This window comes from Hyaena hyaena, unplaced genomic scaffold, assembly GCF_003009895.1.
Source record: "Hyaena hyaena isolate Hyena2069 unplaced genomic scaffold, ASM300989v1 scaffold_243, whole genome shotgun sequence".
Classification (NCBI taxonomy): Eukaryota; Metazoa; Chordata; class Mammalia; order Carnivora; family Hyaenidae; genus Hyaena; species Hyaena hyaena.
Window position 1 is genome coordinate 1,992,358 of NW_024080872.1, and position 22,237 is coordinate 2,014,594.

General features: G+C 39.1%; 1 protein-coding gene across 3 annotated transcripts in view; it reads left to right on the top strand.

Moving 5' to 3' along the window:
* The window catches only part of WDR44 (WD repeat domain 44), an 85,282-nt gene that overhangs the window by 15,017 nt on the left and 48,028 nt on the right, over positions 1-22,237 (top strand). For all 3 annotated transcript variants that reach the window (XM_039244399.1, XM_039244401.1, XM_039244400.1), the window contains exon 2: positions 18,425-18,458. In XM_039244399.1, the coding sequence (XP_039100330.1) occupies positions 18,425-18,458 (34 nt within the window). The remainder of the gene's footprint in view (positions 1-18,424; positions 18,459-22,237) is intronic.

The window sequence follows — 22,237 nt, forward strand, 5'->3', positions numbered from 1 at the left end:
ATTACTTTATACGTGACTAGATTTATATTTCTTAATGAAGTTTTATTTTATTAAAGATCATTTGTAAATACTGCCACAAAAGCTGCTTTTAAAAAACAGCCATTGTGCCAAAGTTTTCACCATCTATTCCCATTAATATCATTGATAAAATAGTTATTAGGTATTTTTTTTTTAATTTTTTTTTTTTAATGTTTTATTTATTTCTAGGAGAGAGAGAGAGAGAGACAGCGTGAGCAGGGGAGGGTCAGAGAGAGAGGGAGTCACAGACTGAAAAAGGCTCCAGGCTCTGAGCTGGCAGTCAGCACAGAGCCCGAAGCGGGGCTCGAACCCACGAACCGCGAGATCATGACCTAAGCGAAAGTCGGACGCTTAACCGACTAAGCCACCCAGGCGCCCCAGTTATTAGGTATTTTAGATATAGTCTTCTTGGCTTTCATAGTATTTAAAACGAAATGGCCTTTCAAAGAATAATAGCAGTAGTAATTCACATCTTGAAGGATTCAGTTAATTCCCTGTTTGATAATTATAACTATGTTCTTGGCTTTTTATTAATCTTGTTAGTCAGTATTGTCATGTATCTAGGGAAATACGAATGAGTCCTGTTTTCAACTGCCTAGTGAAAACATGACATGATAGGTTGTACTAGGAAAATAAGACTCATTTGTGATTGCCTAGCACTTATGTTTTTCCTGATATTCCTAGACTTTTCAGGTTTAGTTGGGATTGTCACTTTTGGTAGTAACCAACTTAAAATAGAGCTTTGGGAATGGGTGTGATACTGTCACAAATGATTTGATTTTGAAAGGCCAGCAAAAGATTCTCTCTTAGATCTCATTTCTTTAATTTGAGTACTGTGGTTAGTGGAAGGTGTTACTTGACTTACCACTCTCTGTGGGTGGCTTTATTGCTTCGCATATGATTAGTAAAATTTACCATAATAATGCAACTAATAAAATCAGTTAAGTACACTTCAATACTGCATACCAAAGTTTAAAAACTATGCACTTAGAGCAAGATTTAAAAAGTAAAACAGTATCTTATCTAAATTTGAACTGTTTTCAGTTTTTGTTCCACCTGGGATTTGGGTTTTGTTTTTGTTTTTAGCTTTGTGTTTGATGTTGTTTTTCTGTCTGGCCTTAGTGGGGAGAAAATCTTTATGTCAGGGTTTTTGATCACCAGATTCCCTTCTGATTCAGAATTTAGATTTAGCACTTTTCGTGTTGGTCTTAGTTTGCCGTAAGCAAACTATTTCCTATTCAGTTGACTGGGCTTTAGAAGGCAAAACTCTTCTAATTATCTGCTGAGTTTAATGACTGGCTAAGGCCTTATCTATGCTCATATCCTGTTCACCTCAAGGGCCTTAGAGTCTTCAGCACCTTCTTTGTACAGGAAAGCTGTTCTCTGTTCTGCTTGATTCAGTTCCTTGACAAACTGTTTAAGCTCATTTTACTTTTTCGTTTTCCTAATGGCAAAGGCAAAAAAAAAAAAAAAAAAAGAGGAGGATAAAAACAAAATCAAACTGTAGAGTAATTCGCTGCTGGCCCTTGGTAGTCACCTTCCTAGAAGAACAGTGTTTCCCAGGCCACCAGCTTTATTCCAGCTGACTCACTCTCCTCCCTCCCTCCATGCCATTGCTTCTCTTTACCTCTTCAGGTGTCTGTCGGGAATTTTGCAACCTGACAAGAGGCTTCTTCAGAGCCATCCTCCTTTTTAAAATTTTTTTCTCAGAGCCAAAAAAAAGGTGCGTCCTCTTACAGGAAAATACTTCGTTCGTCTGTCTTTCTGTGTGCTGCCAGATTATTTTGGTATATTCTTTTCACCCAGTGCAGTAAGAAGTCTGGAAACACGAATGTGAAGTGGGAGATTGCTCTTAATATTTTGTGTACTTTAGGAGGTGGGTCTTTGAGCTCCTCGTTGTTCAGTTGACTGTGAAGCCGGTGGCAGATGTAGGTTTAGTTTGCAGTCTTCTTCCTGCCTGCTCTCAGAAGGCTTACAGATTGTGTGTGCTTGTTTTTCACAGAACCCTCAGGTAAGAGGTAAAGAAACACCGAGCCCACAAGGCAGAAGGATCTGTCTGTAGCTGAAGGGTGAGAAACTAGAGGTAGGATGCTTTATGGGATCTGGCTCTTTGAAACCGTAAGCATGCAGTGTTCTTTTGACAGTAGACTTAAGCACTTGCACCGTGATTTTAAGGCCTGATTGCCCTAAATCCATAGCACATGAGTGATGAAGATTTAAGTTTAAAATCGGAAAAAGTGATCCAGTGATTGGAGAGAAACCGCTTGCTGCAGCTCTGATAAACTAAGACTCCTATACAGTGGGACATGTCCATACCGCGTCCCAAAAGCTAAGCTTTGCAGTAAGCCGGGCAGACCAGTGCACGGAACGGGCTTCTGTGTGGGGAATCTAATCTCTGTAGGTTCTTAATACATACCTGTAGTGATTGCCGTTCAAGTCTAGGAGCTATTAGTTCTTCAGGTTGTGGAAGGAATTTGAGACTATGTACTGACAAACATGGGAGACAAATTCTACCTCCGATTGCAGAAGGCTCATCAGTTTTCTGGTTAACAAATAATGTATCTGAACTGTTTCTAGTATCCTTTTTATAAAGTGAAGAGTGTCTGAAGGTGGTTTTGTATATATGGTAACTGAATCCCTTTATTTATTAAAAAACAAAAACAAAAACGTTTTTTTAATGTTTATTTTTGTGAGAGAGCATGCTAGCAGGGGAGGAGCAGAGAGAGAGAGAGGATCAAAGCAGGTTCTGTGCTGGCAGCAGGGAACCCAATGTGGGGCTAGAACTCACAAACTAATAGATCATGACCTGAACCAAACTGGGACGCTTAACTCACTGAACCACCCAGACGCCCCACTTTATTTATTTCGAAAGGTTTTATTTTATTTTATTAAATTTGTTAATGTTTTTATTTATTTTTGAGAGACAGAGACCGCGTGATCATGGGAGGGTCAGAGAGAGAGGGAGACACAGAATCTGAAGCAGGCTCCAGGCTCTGAGCTAACTGTCAGCACAGAGCCCGATGCGGGGCTCAAACCCACAACCTGTGAGATCATGACCTGAGCCGAAGTCGGATGCCCAACCGACTGAGCCACCCAGGCGCCCCTAAAAGGTTTTATTTTTTAAAGTAATCTCTCCACTCAATGTGGGGCTCAAACTCATGACCCTAAGATCAAGAGTCACATGCTCCACCAACTGAGCCACCCAGGTACCCCTTGAATCCCTTTTTAATGCCAACATAATTGTAATTGATATTTATCTAGAAAGTTGGCTTGATGTTTATTTAACCTATATAGGTTAACCTCATTTTGAACATTCTGAGGACAGCTTACAAATGATATGAATATGTTTACATAATGGTTATAAGTCAATTTACATAGCTAGAGAATTTGGGTTTTCCTACCCTTCACTGAGTGTTTCTGAAAAATGTCCTTAACTGCACATATACAGTGGTATTTGCATCTGGGCATACACACAGAACGCACTGTCTGGCAAAGCTTTGACTGAATTCACACGTGTGCAAATCATTTTTTTCCTGGTCAGTGAACACGATTGAATACTAAGATGAATGTTTATACAATGACATTGGCCATGTGATTCCTCCCACTTTGTCCCTTTATCGCATAGTAACAGATCATAGGATTAATTGCCCACTCAATTAACTTGGTTGTGGGGTAGAGTTCCCAGATAAAATACAGGACTCCCAGTGAAATTCCAATTTCGGATAAACATACTTAATGGTGAAAATGTGTTTGTTGTTTATCCGAAATTGGAATTTAACTGGGCAGCCTACATTTTTGGTTGCTAAATCTGGCAGCCCTTGGTGGGGGAGAAACAGAAGACTGGTGGGCATGGGCACCCTTATGAGATTTAAATACAGCTAGAGTGTGCAGTGATAAAAGGTAGCCTGTACTCTGACAGGAATACTAAGATTTTTGAGTGCCATGTTTATTTTGGAGTCCAACACTTTTTTCTTTGGAAATGCATCAGTGAAAACAAAGCTCAGAAATAACGAAACTTAACAATACATTGTTTAGGGATACCTTATCTTTTTAAAATGATAAAGTAAGGGAACAGTAAATCAAATCTGGGCTAGTGGTTCCCTTTAAGAGAAAGGCAGCAGATGGAATAGGGCGACACAGTAGCTGTCCTGGTCTTCATGCTATTCTCATTCCCAGGTGACATGGTGAATCACAGTTCATGTTATTTGTTATGCTTCATAATTACATGCATGTGCTATATATCAAGTGTAAAATATAAGTTTAGGAGTTATATATATATAGGTTGCAATGAAAAAATCAGACTACCTGCACAGTTTCACTGCCTGTATTTACCAAAATAAACCCTAGATCCCCCAAATAAAGAGGGATTCATTGCTTCCTTATCTTCACCAGGTTAGCATCCTTAGTTCTGTATATCATTCTGCTTGGTTTCTAGAACATTCACTAAATCGATTTCTCTTTCAGATATGTTCTCTTTCATCAGCGTTCCTCTTAAAATGTGTTCTTATCAGGGAGAAGTAGAGCAGAATTGAACCACTCCACTTGCCCTGGCCATAATAGTTCCTCAGATTACACTAGCTATTTCGGTGGCCATATCCCAGCCTTTACTGTGTCTGAACAATCAACAAAAATACCTGAATGTTTTTACGTGGTTTGCTATTAAGTCCCATCTCCCCAATCATGCGTTTTACATTTATCCCTACTACATTGCATTCTGTTAAGATTTGGCTTATTGTTATAACCTCTTCATGTATTTTTGGGTGCTGTCAGCTAGTATATTCCCTATCCTTCCCAACCTGGTGTCTTCTGCAGATTTGGCAGCTATGCCATCAGTGTCCACATGCAAGACATTAATAAGAATAAGTAGGATAGGGGCTCCTGACTGGCTGAGTCGGTAGGGGGTGCAACTCTTGATTTTGGGGTTATAAGTTCGAGCCTCACACTAGGCATAGTGATTACTTAAAAATCAAAAAAACTTTTAAAAAATAATAAATAGGATAGAGTGCAGTAGAAATTATTTGATAGTTCCTTATGGTTTTTCATTGATGCATTAATCAGCATACCTTGAGTAATGTTCAACCAGTTACAAACCCACCTAAGTGTATTCTAGCTTATATCTCCTTGTTGTCTAAAAGGATATTGTGAGGGGCCTGGCTGGCTCAGTCTGTGGAGCATGTGACTCTTGATCTCAAAGTTGTGAGTTCATAGCTCACATGGGTGTAGAGATTACTTAGAAATAAAATCTTTGGGGCACCTGGGTGGCTCAGTCTGACTTCGGCTCGGGTCATGATCTCCCAGATTTGTGAGTTCGAGCCCTGCATCGGGCTCTGTGCTGATAGCTTGGAGCCTGCTTCAGATTTTGTGTCTCCTTCTCTCTCTGCCCCTCCCCTGTTCATGCTCTACCTCTCTCTCAAAAATAAATAAATTTTTAAAAACTGAAATCTTTAAAAAAAAGAAGAAAGGATATCAGTGAGAGTATTATAAAATTGAGTGCTTAAATCCAGATTTTTTTTTACATGTGTACAGTATTCCCTTTATATTCAAAGCCAGTAACCCTATCAAAAAAGACAATTAGGTTAATCTTGTATGACAGGCTTTCTGTGAATGCTTACTGACTCTTTTTTTTAAAACCAGGTGGGTTTTTTTTCTTTTAAGTTTATTTATTATTTATTTTGAGGGAGAGAGCACATGTGCAAACAGGAGACAAGGAGAGAGAGCTCGATCTCACAGACTGTGAGATCATGACCTGAGCCGAAATCAAGAGTCTGGACATTTAACCCACAGAGCCACCCAAGGAGTCCTGAATGCTTACTGACTCTTAATGATTATCTTACCCATGCCTAGGTCCCAAACCATTTAACAGTGTGCTTAAGAATTAAGAATTTTGCTTGGGAATGGGGTACCTAGGTGGCTCAGTCGGTTAAGCGGTGACTTCGGCTCAGGTCATGATCTTGGTCCATTGGTTTGAGCCCCACGTCGAGCTCTGTGCTGACAGCTCAGAGCCTAGAGTCTGCGTCGGATTCTGTGTATTCCATCACTTTCTCTCTCTGCCCCTACTCCACTCACGTTCTGTCTGTGTCTCTCTCAAAAATAAACATTAAAAAATTAAAAAAAAATTTTTTTTTGTTTGTTTGGGATTGACATCAAGCAAATCTGTTTATAGCTTTTAGCATTTACCTACTTTCCAATGTTGACTATTGATTGTTTTTCTCATTTTCCTCTTTTATGCTACCTGATTCTTTAAAGCCTTTAGATAGGGAGTAAGCTGTGTACATTCTGGGGTATGCTGGGATATAATTTGTCTGGGACAGGAGAACTGAACTCATTTAGATTATCTAGATACTTTTATCTCCTTGAATGCTTTGGGATTCAATTTCCTCATTAAGATTTGTTTTTCCTTTTCTGGTTTGACTATCAGTAATCTTAACTGGGGAAAAAAAAAAAAAGAATTGGGGCAGCCTTTTAATGTTTTTTGTTTTTTTTTTTTATTTCTAGGAGAGAGAGAGAGAGACAGCGTGAGCAGGGGAGGGTCAGAGAGAGAAGGAGTCACAGACTGAAACAGGCTCCAGGCTCTGAGCTGGCAGTCAGCACAGAGCCCGAAGCGGGGCTCGAACCCAAGAACCGCGAGATCATGACCCAAGCGAAAGTCGGACGCTTAACCGACTAAGCCACCCAGGCGCCCCGGAGGGGGGCAACCTTTTATACTATACTATTTGTCTACATATAAGCAGACCCATGCCTTTTGTTCTTGTTCTGAATATAAATTAAAATAAAGGAAAGCTGGGTCTGGTATTTGTTTTTTTTTTTTTTTTTTTTAATGTTTTATTTATTTCTAGGAGAGAGAGAGAGAGCGAGTGAGCGTGAGCAGGGGAAGGGTCAGAAAGAGGGAGTCACAGACTCCGAAACAGGCTCCAGGCTCCGAGCTGGCAGTCAGCACAGAGCCCGACGCGGGGCTCGAACCCACGAACCGCGAGATCATGACCTAAGCAAAAGTCGGAGGCTTAACCGACTAAGCCACCCAGGCGCCCCTCTGGTATTTGTTTTTTAATCCGAGCATATTCTAAGCACCCATCTTTCTGATTTTTTTTTTATAGGTGTTTGCAGTTTTCTTTGGGTATACGCCCATTCCATCCCTCCAGTCTCTTGTGAAGGTTTTCCTTTAAAATATTTTTTGTGACACGACATGGTGGAGATGCAACCTACAAAATTCAGACCATGAGAATTTTTTTTTTTTTAATGTTTTCTTTATTTCTGAGAGAGAGAGAGACAGCATGAGCAGGGGAGGGACGGAGAGAGAGAGAGACACAGAATCTGAAGCAGGCCCCAGGCTCTGAGCTGTCAGCACAGAGCCTGACGCAGGGCTCGAACCCACGAACCCGTGAGATCATGACCTGAGCCAAAGTCGGACGCTTAACCGACTGAGCCACCCAGGCGCCCCCAGACCATGAGAATTTATACGGGATGGACAACCTCGTTCCTTTTGTTGTTGTTTGTTTGAGTTTTTTTTAAGGACTATATTTTTAAAGCAGTTACAGGTTCACAGCCAGATTGAGAGGAAGGTACAGAGATTCCCCATTCACCTCCTCCCAGGCGCACATGCAGAGCCTCCCACATTATCAGTATCCTCCACCCGTCAATGAGGCTACACTGATGCATCATACTCACCCATACATAGTCCATAGTTTGCCGTAAGGTTCACACTTGGTGTTGTACATTCTACCGGTTTGGACAAATGTATGATGTGTATCCCTCATTATAGTATCATACAGAGTAGTTTCACTGCCCTAAAAATCCTCTTCAGGATGAATAACCTGGTTCTTCAACACATGAACAGCAAGTAATAAAAGAGATTGAAGGGGAACCTACTGATTGAGAGAGACATAGCAACTGATTGTAACACATGGACCTTATTTGGATGTTAATTGAAATGAACCAACTGTAAAAAATAATTGAGACAATCTGGGCAGTATGAATTGTGTATCAAAGTCAGAATGAAGCATGACTGTGTATAATAAGGTATTGTTAAATTTGATGATAATATTGTGGTTATGTTCTAAAGAAAAATCTTTTTTAAATACAAATGACATTTTTATGGGTAAAAATAAAAGAATTTCTGGGATTTGTTTCAAAATAATATGGTAGAGGTGTGGAGGGAAGAGTATTGATAGTGATCATTATTGAACATGGTCGATATGTTGTACATGTGGGTTCATAATATTCTCCCAATTTTGTATATGTTTGAAATGGCCATAATTAAAAGTTGGAAAAACTCCCCCAGAATATATTTTTATAGTCGCATTCATTGTTACTAGCAGATTCAGGACTAAAACTCAGATCTCCTGATTCCAGCTCTTGCTTTTTTTTTTAATACTATGTAGCTAAGTTTATAGTCCTTCTACTTCCACATTGATGTCATTGATGTCATGTTGCCCTTTCAGTCTCTGGGATCCCCAAGTCTTCCCCGGGAAATTTGTGGTGGTATTTTAGATAATCAAGGCTTTTAATAAATGGCCAGTTTTACTTGATTGGCTACCTAGCCATGTGAAACCATGCAGGGTTTTTGAATTATTAGGATGAGTTCACAGGGTGCATGGGTTGTTAAAATCAGCAAAGCGACTTGAGTCCTAGTCCTAAATAGGCCTTTGATCTTAGCTTAAGCTCTAGGAGGGTGGGGATCATGTCAGCCTTGTTCACTGTTTTACACCTAGTGTCTAGCACAGCCTACATCCTGGTACGTGGTAAGCAGTAGGTAAATGTTAAATGAATGGAGTAACTTAACCTTTTTTAGCTTCTTTTCCTCATGTGAAATGAGATCGTTGGTCTAAATGGTTGTTAAGATTTTTTTTTAATTTTTAATTTTTTTTTTTTTAATGTTTTATTTATTTCTAGGAGAGAGAGAGAGAGAGAGACAGCGTGAGCAGGGGAGGGTCAGAGAGAGAGGGAGTCACAGTTTTATTTATTTCTAGGAGAGAGAGAGAGAGAGAGACAGCGTGAGCAGGGGAGGGTCAGAGAGAGAGGGAGTCACAGACTGAAACAGGCTCCAGGCTCTGAGCTGGCAGTCAGCACAGAGCCCGACGCGGGGCTCGAACCCACGAACCTCGAGATCATGACCTAAGCGAAAGTCGGACGCTTAACCGACTAAGCCACCCAGGCGCCCCTTTTTTTTTAATTTTTTAATTTAAAAAAATTTTTCAAGTGTTTTATTTATTTCTGAGAGAGAGAAAGAGAAAATGTGAGCAGGGGAGGATCAGAGAGAGAGGAAGACACAGACTCTGAAGCAGGCTCCAGGCTCTGAGCTGTCGGCACAGAGCCTGATGCAGAGCTCGAACCCACAAACCGTGAGATCATGACCTGAGCCGAAGTCAGACGCCTGACCAATTGAGCCACCCAGGCGCCCCTTTAAGATTTTATTTTTAAGTAATCTCTACACCCAGTGTGGGACTTGAATTTATATAACCCTGAGATCAAGAGTCGCATGCTCTACCCACTGAGCCAGCCAGGCGTCCTGGTCTAAATGGTTCTTAAGCTACCTTCAAACACTTTAAAAAAATTATTCTTCCTTTCTGACTGATTTTTTTTAAAGTCCTTTTAGAATTTTGAGAAGAATTACTGTAAATTTCTTTAATTCTAGGTAACATCAGTTGATAGTATACTCCCTTCTAACACCTGTGACAGAAAACCCACAGTTACGGTGCATCCAGATCTCTTGAAAATAGCCTAGTGCTATGTGTTTTCTGTGAGATTGAGTTTGTTTTTCTAAATGAGTAAATGAGTACTGTTCTCGACATTACTAGAGAGTCAGGTTTAGCAAGTTCCAAAAAAGCTAAGAGGGTTAATGAAACGCGTTGCTTCCATATTTGTTAGCTTTCACTGAAATTGTATTGAATGCAGTATTATTATGTCAGAGTTTATAAAGGATCTGACATGCTTTTGTAGAAACTTGGTGGGCACCCTTTTAGGTAAGTTGCAGTCCATGTCATCAGATCCAAATCCAGGACCTACCTTTGGATTAGTGACCTTATTATTCTGAGGAAATTTTGCTTGAGGTATGTGAAGGCTATCGCTGGATCAGGTCAGAGTTTATAAAAGAAAAACAATTCCTATATTGTCTTGTAAAATCACCAAAGCAATGTTTTGAAGCCACGTAAATTTTAAAAATAATGTGCAGATATTAAAATGAATTGGTTCTAAACACAAATACCCTAGCTGCAAAAGGAAAAGTGTAATTAAAATGCTAAATGGATAGGGACTTTGAGAAAGCCTCTGTCACACATTATTTTATATTCAAACATGAGCTTTGTTAGTGTAAACTCAACATAGCAAGTACATGAAAATAACTTTCTTATAGAAACCAAGGTGTAATGAATTAAGATATGCCATCTATTGGAAGTTACTGAAGTACTAATTTGAAAATTGCTTTTATATTCAAAACCTGAGTGGAAACCACACTAAAAATAATTTTGATCTGTAAGCCGTGTGGGGTTTTTTTAGTAGAATACCAATACTTTTTTTTTTTAATCTTTATTTATTTTTGAGAGAGAGACAGAGCACGAGCAGGGGAGAGGCAGACAGAGAGGGAGACACAGAATCAGAAGCAGGCTTCAGGATCTGAGCTGACAACATAGAGCCTGACATATGGGGCTCGAACCCATGAACCGCAAGATCATGACCTGAGCCGAAGTTGGACGCTTAACTGACTGAGCCACCCAGGCACCCCAGAATACTAATACTTTTTTATTTTTACTGTTTTATTTATTTATTTAGAGAGCGTGAGCAGGGGAGGGTCAGAGAGAGAGAGGGAGACACAGAATTCAAAGCAGGCTCCAGGCTCTGAACTAGCTGTCAGCACAGAGCCGAACGCTTAACTGACTGAGCCACCCAGGCACTCCAGAATACTAATACTTTTTTATTTTTAATGTTTTATTTATTTATTTATTTATTTATTTATTTATTTATTTAGAGAGCGTGAGCAGGGGAGGGTCAGAGAGAGAGGGAGTCACAGACTGAAACAGGCTCCAGGCTCTGAGCTGACAGAGCCCGACACGGGGCCCAAACCCACGAACCGTGAGATCATGACCTAAGCGAAAGTCGGACGCTTAACCAACTAAGCCACCCAGGCGCCCCTCACCAATACTTTTTTAAAGCAGACTGTATTTTGAAGCTGTTTTAGAAATTGCTTGTTTTTCACATTTAAATTTAATAGTACAATTGGTAGACATGTCTTCAATTTCAGAAACTGCTACAAAATCAAAGATTTTCTGTGTTTGTAACTAGTATTAGTATGTTGGGAGTTTTTCTTACGCTATTATGTAATCAAGGAAGTTTAGTCCTTTGTATTTTTGCTCAACTTCATAAGAAGCGCATTTATTATTTAAATTAAGCTTTATCAATCAGATATTTAAATGTGTTGAAAATATTCCATTTAAAAATATCCTACGAGAAAAACTTTTCATTCTTTTTTTTTTTTAATGTTTTATTTATTTCTAGAGGAGAGAGAGAGACAGCATGGGCGGGGGAGGGTCAGAGAGAGAGGGAGTCTCAGACTGAAACAGGCTCCAGACTCTGAGCTGGCAATCAGCACAGAGCCCGACGCGGGGCTCGAACCCACAAACTGTGAGATCATGACCTAAGCGAAAGTCGGACGCTTAACCAACTAAGCCACCCAGGCGCCCCGAGAAAAATTTTTCAAATGAAAAAATGAACTTTTGAAGCTTTCATTTTGGTTTGTTAGGTTTTAAGTGGGGTATGCTACCAATACTTAAATATATCTGTCTGTTACTTCAGAGTTTCTTTTCTTCTTGTTTTTTTAAGTAGCCTCTATACCTCATATGGGGCTTGAACTTAGGACCCTGGGATTGAGAGTTTCATGCTTTACTGACTGAGCCAGTCAGGTGCCCCACTTCAGAGTTTCTTCAAGATTTCACTTCTATGGGGTGCAATAAAAGTTATTCTATATAGGCATTTGGACTTCTGGGGAAAATTACTGACCTTAACCTGTAAAAAGGAGGAATCTAATTTACTATAATTAGTATCTACAGAAATTTTGAAGGAATATTTTTCTAGTTAACTATTTGTATCAAAATATTACTGGGCATTTCAGGGTGTGTGTGTCTGTGTGTGTGTGTGTTGGAATATGTCAGTGTCTCCTACAGTTTTTCTCAATTTTAAGAGATATCAGGGTATAAAATTTAGAACATTAATCATGGTATAAATTAACACCTTCAGTCTCAAACTAATGAAGGGTCTTAATATAAGATTTCCTAAAATTATGGGAACTCTAAAAACTCATGCTTAAAGGTCATGTAGCTAGTTGGTTGGGAAAACCTAGAATAGAAATTAATTTTCTAGACCTCTAGACACACGTTTCTCCTGTCCCCAAACTTGAACATGAATAGTTGTTTTCTTTAGGCACATAATCACCTTGAAATAGTATAATGTTCTTATCTTTACTTGGAAGTCAGAAACTGAGAGAGAAGACTTTAGTGGTTGTCCAGGGTTACCAAAGATTAGTGACACCTTGCTTACCTGACAGCTACTTCTTTGGTGATAGATTCTCCAGTACAGCTAAAAATAAGAAATAATCGCTTAAGCAGCCTCTGACCAATCAAAAAAAGTGCCACAAAATCCACAGTGAAGTCGTATAAAAAAATAATCTCACATATAAAAAATTTCTCCCCTCTGAGTAGGGGAGACTCCTACTCAGAATCTCTGGATTCTCCCTTTACCATACAATTCCATTTTTTAAAACCTGGTTTCCCAGCTCAATGCAGATTAGAAGCAAAAATTAGGAGGGGGAGGGGAGGGAAGCTTTTAAAGACAGGCACATGGCCAACTGTAAGAAGTGACCAGTTAAGGTGACCACTTAAAGAGGAAAGCGATGCAAAACTGTCAAACACAGACATTCCAAGCATAATAGCCTAGGGTCCTGTATTGTGAAGGCAAATAAATTCCCTGCAAATAAATGTCTCTGGAGGGCATTACTATATTAAAATGTAGTGTGGTATTTGAGCATAATTACTCCAGGTCAGTAAGAAAGGGAAAATTATATATCCTTTGTTTAAGAAGGTATTTTCAAGGGAAAGATTACTGAAAGGGCAAGGCTTAGCCTATAATGTACTTATTTACAAGCTGCTTTTGAAATGAAAATTCAAAAATAATTAAAATACTTTCAGAAGTTTGGCACTAAAAGAGAAGCTTCATCACTCTTGAACTTTTATATATGGAACATTTCATTATTGTATTCCCTAACAGTGCCAAATCAGTCAGGTGTTCATTGTAGTTGATAAAGGCAGACTGGGATTCAGAGCCTTTGACTTAGTCTAGTCCAACCCAAGAAACAGCACTAATTGCCTTTACTTCGGTGTTCATAGCGCCAATTATAGTGTTTTCATAATCATCTTTTAAGACCTTACCCGGAAAGGAGGCAATATCGCAAAGTATTTGAGAGAGTGGGCTCTTAGATTCAGACTGCCTGGGGTCAGATTCAGGCCCTACGATTTACTAGCAGTGCAATTTAGGTGACCTAATCTGACCCAAGCCTCAATCCTTTTGTTGTGTATAATAGAGAAGGTAATAACACTACCTCACAGGAAAGGTGTGAGGACAAAAGAAGCTAAAACAAAGTCAAGTCTTAGCAAGGTTTTGGGCACATGCGTAATAAATGATGGCCACTGTTCTGTTATTATAGTGCCCCATCAGGAAAACTTCCTGTGGGAATGCTAAATTATGATTTACTATTTCTTGGCGTGAAACGAATTGTTCTTTTCTCGTCTTGGTACATGACACAAATCATACAAACGGTTTTAGCCAGCTTTACAAAATTATATATACACTTTCACTTTTTACTAGAGGCCAGTGTTCTATAAATGGATCAAAAAAAATATATCACAAAAGAATCCTGGTCTTATAGGCTTCCCTATTAAAGACAGTTTTAGGCTTGATGAGCCTAGAAGAAGCTGTTTTACTGCCTACCAAGATCATAACAACTTTGTAACATTTACAATATGTCTCAAACGTGACTGTCTTTTGTTATTAGTTTTTTGTTTAATGCCATCACAAAACGTAAGCCGTATCCCATTTTAATCACCAGCTCAGTATAATCTGGCTTTTCTAATATTCCCTCTTGGTAGGTGAGCTGGAATTTGACAGCCTGAGGAGTATCATTTCTGTGTTTAAGAAATTGGTCTCAAGCTCCCCACTACCAACAACAGGCTGCTAAAGTCCCTTAGAAAAACTTGCTGAAGCTCATCATTTGTGAATTTCGATGAAGCAATTTAAAGCTGCTGAAGAAACTACCACTTGCCGTGTGTGCCCCGTGTGCTCTCATTTAATCCTTACAGAAAGGTCTATGAAGTAGAGTGCTTTTGCCCTCTTTTACAGAGGAGGAGATTGAGGCTTGGAGAAATTAAATGATTTCATCAAGATCACACATAGAGTAAATGGTAGGAGGAATATTTAAGCAGGGTCCATATGCCAGAAAGCTCTTGCTCTTTTCACTCTGTCCCCTTGGCTCTCAAAAATAATAAATTACTCTTTATAGTTTATAGACTCTTTATAGTCTTTACACGTATAGGTAAAGCCCTGTTAGAACCAATCTGGAATATTTCCATGTGTGTCAACAATTAGTTCATAATTGAGATCCTGTGAATCAATAGCCGGAAAGTGCTATATATTAAATCGGTTACATACAAGAGATAAATGTAGTTCCCCATTCTGTTTGCTTGTTTGTTTTTTCTTTTTTTGACAGCTAAAAAACCTGCTGGGGTGGGGGGTGGGGTGCTTGAGTCACTTAGTCGGTTAAACATCTGACTCTTCTACTCAGGTCACGATCTCACGTTTTGTGACTTCAAGCCCTACATTGGGCTCTGTGCTGACTGTATGGAGCCTGCTTGGGATTCTCCACCCCGCCCCTTCTCTGTTTGTGCTCTCTCTCTCTCTTAAAATAAATAAATAAACTTTGAAAAAAATAAAATAAAAAACCTGGTCAGATTTCTTGAAGTGATGAGGGTCACGGGGAAGGCAGATTTTCTTTTTCTCCTACTCTCTACTTCATATGGGGCTTATAAGGTCTTAAAAAAATTTTTTTTGTTTGTTTATTTATTTTTGAGAGAGTGAGAGTGCAAGCAAGGGAGGAGCAGAGAGAGGCAGACACAGAATATGAAGCAGGCCCCAATGCGGGCTCAAACCCACAAACCTCGAGACCATGCCCTGAGCGGAATTCGGACACTCAACCAACTGAGCCACCCAAGTGACCTGGGGCTTCAGGTTTTTTAAATCTTATTTCCACTTGCTGTTATACCTCTGAGGCAGATTATTATCTTTTTTTGTAATTGGCAGTCAGATATGTGCCATGCAGAAATTCAGTCCCCTTCGAGGTTTTTTTGTTTTTAATTTTGTCCTTTTGATTCCACTTACATTTAGACATCCTTTCTGTAGAATCTTTTTTCTTTTTTTAATGTTTATTTAGTTTTGAGAGATAGTGCCTGCGCACGCACGAAAGAGAGAGGAGAAGGGAGGGGGAGAGAGGGAGAGGCGGTGAGCCAGGGAGACAGAATCCAAAGACGACTCTGCGCTATTAGTACAAAGCCCCCAACGAAGGACTTGAACTCACAAACGGTAATATCACAACCTGGGCCTAAACCAAGAGCTGGAAGCAACCCACTGAGCCACCTAAGCACCCCTCTTTTTTCTTTTTCTTTCTTTTTTTTTTTTTTTTTTAAGTTTATTTCTTTTGAGAGAGAGCAGGGTAGGGGGAGAGAGAATCTCAAACAGCCTCCACACTGTCAGCGCAAAGCCTAGTGCTGGGACTCAGACTCGCAAAGTGAGATCATGACCTGAGCTAAAATCAAGAGTTGGACACTTCTTTCTTTTTTTAAATCAGAGTAGCTTTGGTCCTAATCACCCCTGGATAAAGAGGATTTTGTTACATACCAGAACTGTATTGTTTGCCAGGGAAGCCAAATAATTGGGAATATATTTTTCATTTCTGGAAGTTGTCCTTTGTTAACATGAAATTATATTGTCTGGGCACTACAATTGAATGGTTAGCACTATTTTATATAGCTACCGTTTGTTTTTTAATTTTTAATTTTTAGAGAGCATGAGCCAGGGAGAGGGGCAGAGGGGGAGAGAGAGTCTTAAGCAGGCTCTCTGCTCCCGATGTGGGGTTCGATCCCATGACCCTGGGATCATAACCTGAGTTGAAATCAAGAGTCAGATGCTCAACTGACTGCGCAACCTAGGTGCCCCTACTACCTTTTTGTTTTTTATTTATTTAAAAAAATTTTTTTTTAATGTTTTATTTATTTCTGAAAGAGAGAGAGAGGCAGCGTGACCAGGGGAAGGTCGAAGAGAGAGGGAGATACAGAATCTGAAGCAGGCGCCAGGCTCTGATCTAGCTGTCAGCACAGAGCCCAACGTGGGGCTCGAACCCACGAACCATGAGATCATGTCCTGAGCCGAAGTTGGATGCTTAACCGACTAGCCACCCAGGCGCCCCCCCACCCCTTTTTGTTCTTTAAACGAGCTTTAAAAACCTCCCAAACTAGAATTATGTTTTATTCATCTTCATATCTCTAGTCCCTGGTACATAGGAGATATTCCATAAGTGTTTGTTAAATAAAGGGGTTGATGTTCTATTAAGTGACCAAAATAATTTTTAATAACCCTAAGTTTTGATTAGAGGTCCAAGATTGCTCCAGCAAATATGGATTACTCAGTTTGCCATTTGAAGAGCATGGTAGTTGAAGTTGATGCTTCTCTTGGTTTATCCCTAAATATATGACTTTGGGGAAACTCACTTAACCTCTTGGCACTTCTGTTTCTTTATCTGTAAAAAGAGGCTATGTGATTCGATAATGTTGAAGGACCCTTTAAAATAAAGTATCATCTGTAATCATTACATTTAAAAAAAACTTTTAGAAATAACATATTAGTATTCATTTAAAAGTGTCCCTTACTGGGGCGCCTGGGTGGCTCAGTTGGTTAAGTATCTGACTTTGGCCTAGGTCATGATCTCGCCGTTCCCAAGTTCGAGCCCCACATCAGGCTCTGTCAGAGCCTGGAGCCTGCTTCAGATTTTGTGTCTCCCTCTCTCTCTGCCCCTCCCCCACTTGCAGTCTGTCTTTCTTTCAAAAATAAACACTAAAAATTTTTTGGAAAAAAAAAAGATAGTTTTGCTCCAATAGATAAATGAGCTGCAAACAAAAATGGGTACCTCTCTTCAAAAGCAGGGTAAATGTCTAATGCATATCAAAGAATTGCAATTAAGATAACGATGAGAGGGGCACCTGGGTGGCTCATTTGGTTAGGCGTCCGACTTCAGCTCAGGTCATGATCTCACGGTTCGTGGGTTCGAGCACCGCGTGGGGCTCTGTGCTGACAGCCAGCTTAGAGCCTGGAGCCTGCTTCGGATTCTGTACCTCCCTCTCGCTCTGACCCTCCCCTGCTCATGCTATCTCTCTCTCTCTCTCAGAAATAAATAAAACGTTAAAAAAATTTTTTTAAAGATAATGATGAGATACTTCCCTTATCAAATTTGTAAATATTTTTAAATAACACTCATTTTTGGCAGGGTTATTAAAAAACAGGCACTCAGAGCAGTGAGAGTATAAACTGGTTCAACTGTTCTGAAGGGCAATTTGAAAGTTTCTCAAAATGCTAAAAAATGTGTATGTTTTGACCTGCAATTCCACTTTTAGAAAATTTGTTTTAAGGAAATTTATCATGGAGACACCTGGGTGGCTCAGTTGGTTAAGCGTCCAGCTCTTGGTTTCGGCTCTGGTCATGATCTCACAGTTCCGTGGGATCATTAGGCTCCGTGCTGACAGCACAGAGCCAGCTTGGGATTCTCTTTCTCTCTCTCTCTCTCTCTCTCTCTCTCCTCTGCCCCTTCTGTACTCTCTCCCAAGATAAACAAAAAAAGTTATCATAGAAGAGCACAATTTTATTTATGAAGGATGCTTATTTTAAAGTTAATTTATTTTGAAAGAAATTTAAGGAGGGAGAGAGAGAATCCCAGAAATGGGCTCTATGCAGAGCCGGACCAGGGCTCAAACTCATGAACCATGAGACCATGACCTGAGCCAAAACCAAGAGATGCTTAACTGACTGAGCCACCCAGGTGCCCCAATTTTATTTACAAGGATACTTATTATAGTATTATACACCATATGTATCTGGGAAGACAAAAGGTACATACTCAAATCTCTATGTTGTGGGATTATGGGTCACTTTAATTTTCTTCTCTCCTTTTTTGTTTCCTACATTTTCTATGTGCACAGAAGACTTTTTCTCAGTCACAAAATATATATGTTTTAAAATGTGGGCATGTCTTTAGTAAGTATGTAGATGTATTTCTCTTCTTGCCTCCACTATTCAATACCTTCTTCCTTTTATTTCTATACAGGTCTCCAGGAAAGGTTGGGATTTCAACATTAAAGGTAAGTTGTGCTTTCTGAGAGCTCTGTTTCTGTTTCTACAAATTGTGTACAACTTTTCACTCATTTTTCTATTTTATGTAAATTTTCTTGCTTTCCTGTTACTTTTTTTTTTTTGCTAAATAGTATTGTCACTGTATCTTACTAGGTATCATTGGGTGCTCTACATGTAACAAATATTGTGCTATAAGGAAAGGATTGTACATGTTTTGGATTTCCACTAATTTATATTTATTTTATAATTTTTAGAATAAAACAGTACTATAAAATACATGTATGTTAATTGAAAAAGTAATACTTGCATGACAAAAATGCGGAATAACCAAAACACTCTTATATTTCTTATGCACACATGCATTGGTATCGTCATTATATATAAAAAGAAATACCAGCCTTATATCCAAGCAAAGGAATTTGGTATTGAGACATTATGAGATATTGTGTCAATGAGAGCTATTTTAGGTCCAAGAACATCACCAAACAGAACTATTTACATCAAATAGACTATATACCGTATATGTATGTTTGTATATGTCTGTATACAATATACGTATAATCAAATGTGCTGAAAAAAAAATTTTTTTAGAACCAGTGTCCCTACCGTCTATTTATACACATTGGATACTGATCTCTTTGGCAAATTGTGGCATGTTCATATGGTATACTCTACAGCAGTAGATATGAACGGATTCATTACGTACAATGCCATAGATGAATTTCAGCACCACAGCATTGGGGTGGGGGATGGGGAACAAGTTACAGTAAGATACATAGAGTAATATTCTGTTTACATTAAGTTCAAAACCATGCAAAATTAAAGAATATATTGTTTAGAGATACAAACATAGTAAAACTATAAAGAACAGCAAGGGAATGATAAACACAAAGTTTGAAGATATCAGTCATCTCTGAGGGAGAGCAAATGTAATGAAAATGGAGAAGGATACTCAAGAGATTGGAAGCTAATGGTAATATTCTTTTTCTTAAACTGAGTGCTTAAGAAAAGTTACTTCATAATTCTTCATTCCTTCTATTTGTAAAAATTCACTTGTATTTTTTTGATTAAAACAATTTTTAAAAATAATGCATGGACATGGTTAAAATTTGTTTAGTAACAAAAGTAGATGGTTGAAAATGTAGCTTCCCTCTCATTCCTCATCATCCACCTCCCAGTCCCCATATCCAGAGACAATTGCTGTTTATGCCTGTAGGTTTTAAGAGCCACTTAGCTCTAAGATATTTTTAGGGTGTAACAAATACGTTTGGGAAATTTACTTTATCTCAGTAATTATAGATTGTGCTCAACTTGAATGAAGTTAGATAGAAAATATACATATTTAGTAAATAAACATGAAGTTGGATAGTATTCGTTTTTACTTTTTATTTTGAAATAATTATAGATTACAAGAAGCTGCAAACATAGTACAGAGAACTCCTGTGTATCTTTCACCCATTTCACCCAGTGGTTATATCTTAATTGTAGTACAATATCAAAACCAGAAATTTGACATTGGTACAATATGAGTATATAGTTCTGTTTCAGTTTATTACATATGTATATTTGTATAACTACTGCCACAAAATGCAGATCTCTTTGACCGCTGCAAAAGCTCTCCCTTGAGCCATACCCTTTTATAAAGTCACACCCGCCATCTTCCTCAAATCATCCCTAACCCCAGGCAGCCAGTAAGCTATTTTCCATTTCTTTTTTTTTTTTAATTTTTTTAATGTTTTATTTATTTCTAGGGGACAGAGAGAGACAGCGTGAGCAGGGGAGGGTCAGAGAGAGAGGGAGTCACAGACTGAAACAGGCTCCAGGCTCTGAGCTGGCAGTCAGCACAGAGCCTGACGCGGGGCTCGAACCCACGAACCACGAGATCATGACCTAAGCGAAAGTCGGACGCCTAACCAACTAAGCCACCCAGGCGCCCCGCTATTTTCCATTTCTGTAATGTTGTCATTTGGGAATGTCCTATAACTTCAGTCATATAGTGTGTGACCTTTTGAGATTGGCTCAAAGGCTTAAGATCTAAGTTGTTGGCATGTATCAACGGTTTATTCTTTTTTATTGTTAAATGGTAGTCTGTGGTCTGAATGTACTCAAACTGTTGAATACATATCATGTATAGCAGCATATCTATTGATATTTTAAGCAATCCAAAGAAAAATTTGGTATAGTCCTGATTTTTGGTGATTTGTAGAATAGGAAAGACTTGAAGTGAGTGCCACAATGAGTTTGGAGGAGAAAGGAAAGATAGAACAATCACAAGAGCACAGGTACCTAGAGTATCAGGGGAAAGTTTCAGGGAAGAGGTAGAACTTGTGCCGGGCTTTGAAAATTGGGAGAAATCTGCACAGGCTGATTGAGAAAAATTGGGAAAGCATTGTATGTTAGGTAGTAGTATGAGCTCATTAGTATGCAAAAGTATAGAATTTGCTGGGAGCATTGAAAAACTGGTATGACCGATGCAAACGTTTCAGTGGTAAAATGATTGGGAAGTAAAGTGGGGCCAGATTTCGATCAACCTTGAATGTTAGGTTAAGAACTCGGGGCTTTAAAATTTTGAAGCAAGACATTTTAAAAGTCAGTTTTTATACATCTTACAGATGTGCTCTTCAGAGTTCTTTTTACTGGGGAATTAATGAAAAATAAGGGGTGGAAGGGTGGGAGACAGTTTGGAGGAAAGAGACTAAGTGCAGAAAGAGCTGTTAAGAGGCAGTTAGGATGTCAAGACTTGAGACTTGGACAAAGGGATCACATTGATAGGAGTCAATGGATGGACATGACCACTATTTAAGAGTTGTTTCTTGGATTTTTTTTTTTTTGTTTTTACTCTTCTCAGCAAAAAAAGAGTAGAGGTCACATCTCTAAAACATATTTTAAATTTTCATTTTTGGGGCACCTAGCTGGCTCAGTTGGAAGAGCATGGGACTCTTGATCTCAGGGTCCTGAGTTTGAGCCCCATGTTGGGGGTAGAAATTATAAAATAATAATAAATGCATTTTTTTTAATGTTTTATTTATTTCTAGGAGAGAAAGAGAGACAGCGTGAGCAGGGGAGGGTCAGAGAGAGAGGGAGTCACAGACTCTGAAACAGGCTCCAGGCTCTGAGCTGGCAGTCAGCACAGAGCCCGATGCGGGGCTCGAACCCACGAACCGCGAGATCGTGATCTGAGCGAAAGTCGGACGCTTAACCGACTAAGCCACCCAGGCGCCCCAATGAATGCATTTTTAAACATAAATAAAATTTCACTTTAGTCACTGTTAATACCTTCCTCTTCCTCACTACTAAAAACTAGAAATGACCTGAATTTTGTAGTAATTAGCATTTTTATTTTATTTAGTTTTTTAAAGAATTTTTCAAAATTTATTTAAACATTCTCTGCACCCAACGTGGGGCTTGAACTCACAACTCTGAGATCAAGAGCCGCATGCTCCACCAACTGAGCCAGCCAGATGCCCCAATAACTAGCATTTTTGGCTGGCTTTTCTTTAGTAGAGAGTAACGAAGATTTCCTTGAGCATAGATTACTTTAGTACAAATGATTTGTGAAAATGATTAGTCTTTTGTTGGATGTGCTTATTAAAATTCAAAGCTCAAGTCATAGACCTGAGTAGTGTGAGGAGGGTACAAGCAGCTCTCTAATATCCAACAGACGTGGAAGGAAACAGTGGTGTGAATGACTAGAAACTGAACCATCTACCATACCTTCTAAGGAAGTGTGTTTTGAGGTTGTGATAGGCAGGGGTTAAAGAAATGGCCTGATGGTGGGAAGCTGGGA